The sequence below is a fragment of the Oryzias melastigma genome, linkage group LG2, assembly GCF_002922805.2.
Source record: "Oryzias melastigma strain HK-1 linkage group LG2, ASM292280v2, whole genome shotgun sequence".
Classification (NCBI taxonomy): domain Eukaryota; kingdom Metazoa; phylum Chordata; class Actinopteri; order Beloniformes; family Adrianichthyidae; genus Oryzias; species Oryzias melastigma.
In genome coordinates, this window is record NC_050513.1 from 20149903 (window position 1) to 20150764 (window position 862).

An 862-nucleotide genomic window follows, 5' to 3' on the forward strand; every position below is an offset into this window, starting at 1 on the left:
CTAAACAATACTTCACTGTACTAAACGGTGCTAAGCAATACTAAACTGTACTAAACTGTACCTAACAGTGATAAAGAGGAATAAAAACTGGCGTGTATTTTAAACAGAGAACAGTCTAGATTCTTTAGACGTCTATAAAACCTTTAGTCATTGCTTAAATCCTGACAGAAACATCCGTGTTGGTTGAGGAGGACTCCCTCACAGATCAATCCCTGTAACCTGAGGCTCTCTACGGTTCGAGGAGTCGACCTGAGTTATGGTAAGTGTCCACCCATCCGCCGTCGCCGTCGTCCTCCTCTATGATGGCCTCCAGCTCGTCAGAGTACTCCATCTGTTTACAGCGCTTGTAGCAGGGGACTGTGGGGCGGAGGACATACCGCCTTAAAGAGGTCTACACAATCCAGATTACCAACAAAAATGTACTGAGATGTGAACACAAACAGTCCAAAGAGCAGCTCTGCTGAAGACAGACAGAACTGTTCTTTACCATTGCGAGTCAACAGGAACTGTTTGTCCGGCGGCAGGAATGGCTTCACCTTCGCTTCCTCCCCGCTGGCCCTGAAAAGAAACACGAAGCTGAAGCCGTCACAGACAGGAAACACTCACACAGTGAGGAGTACTTCAGTTTTTTCTAAGAGCGGCTGAAGGACCACCCATGCTACCATGACAGCTGAGCGCTAGCATGACAATGATGCTAACACAAAGTCATGGTGGTGTAGGGCAGAAGAACTGTTGTCTCTGTGTTATTGTGACTATGGTTACTATGGTTACTGCACTGTAGGGGTGTTGCGGATCACAAAACTCACGGTTCGGATCGTGTCACGGTTTTAGGGTCACGGTTCGGATCACTTTTCGGATCAGT

The 862-nt window shown here is 47.3% G+C and overlaps 1 protein-coding gene across 1 annotated transcript in view; it reads right to left on the minus strand.

Annotated features, from left to right (window-relative positions):
- Positions 1-862, minus strand: part of atg3 (autophagy related 3) — a 9959-nt gene that overhangs the window by 6032 nt on the left and 3065 nt on the right. Inside the window, exons 4-5 of the mRNA XM_024265251.2 lie at positions 488-558; positions 250-357 (exon numbers count right to left, since the gene is read on the minus strand). Coding sequence (XP_024121019.1) covers positions 250-357; positions 488-558 — 179 coding nt within the window. The remainder of the gene's footprint in view (positions 1-249; positions 358-487; positions 559-862) is intronic.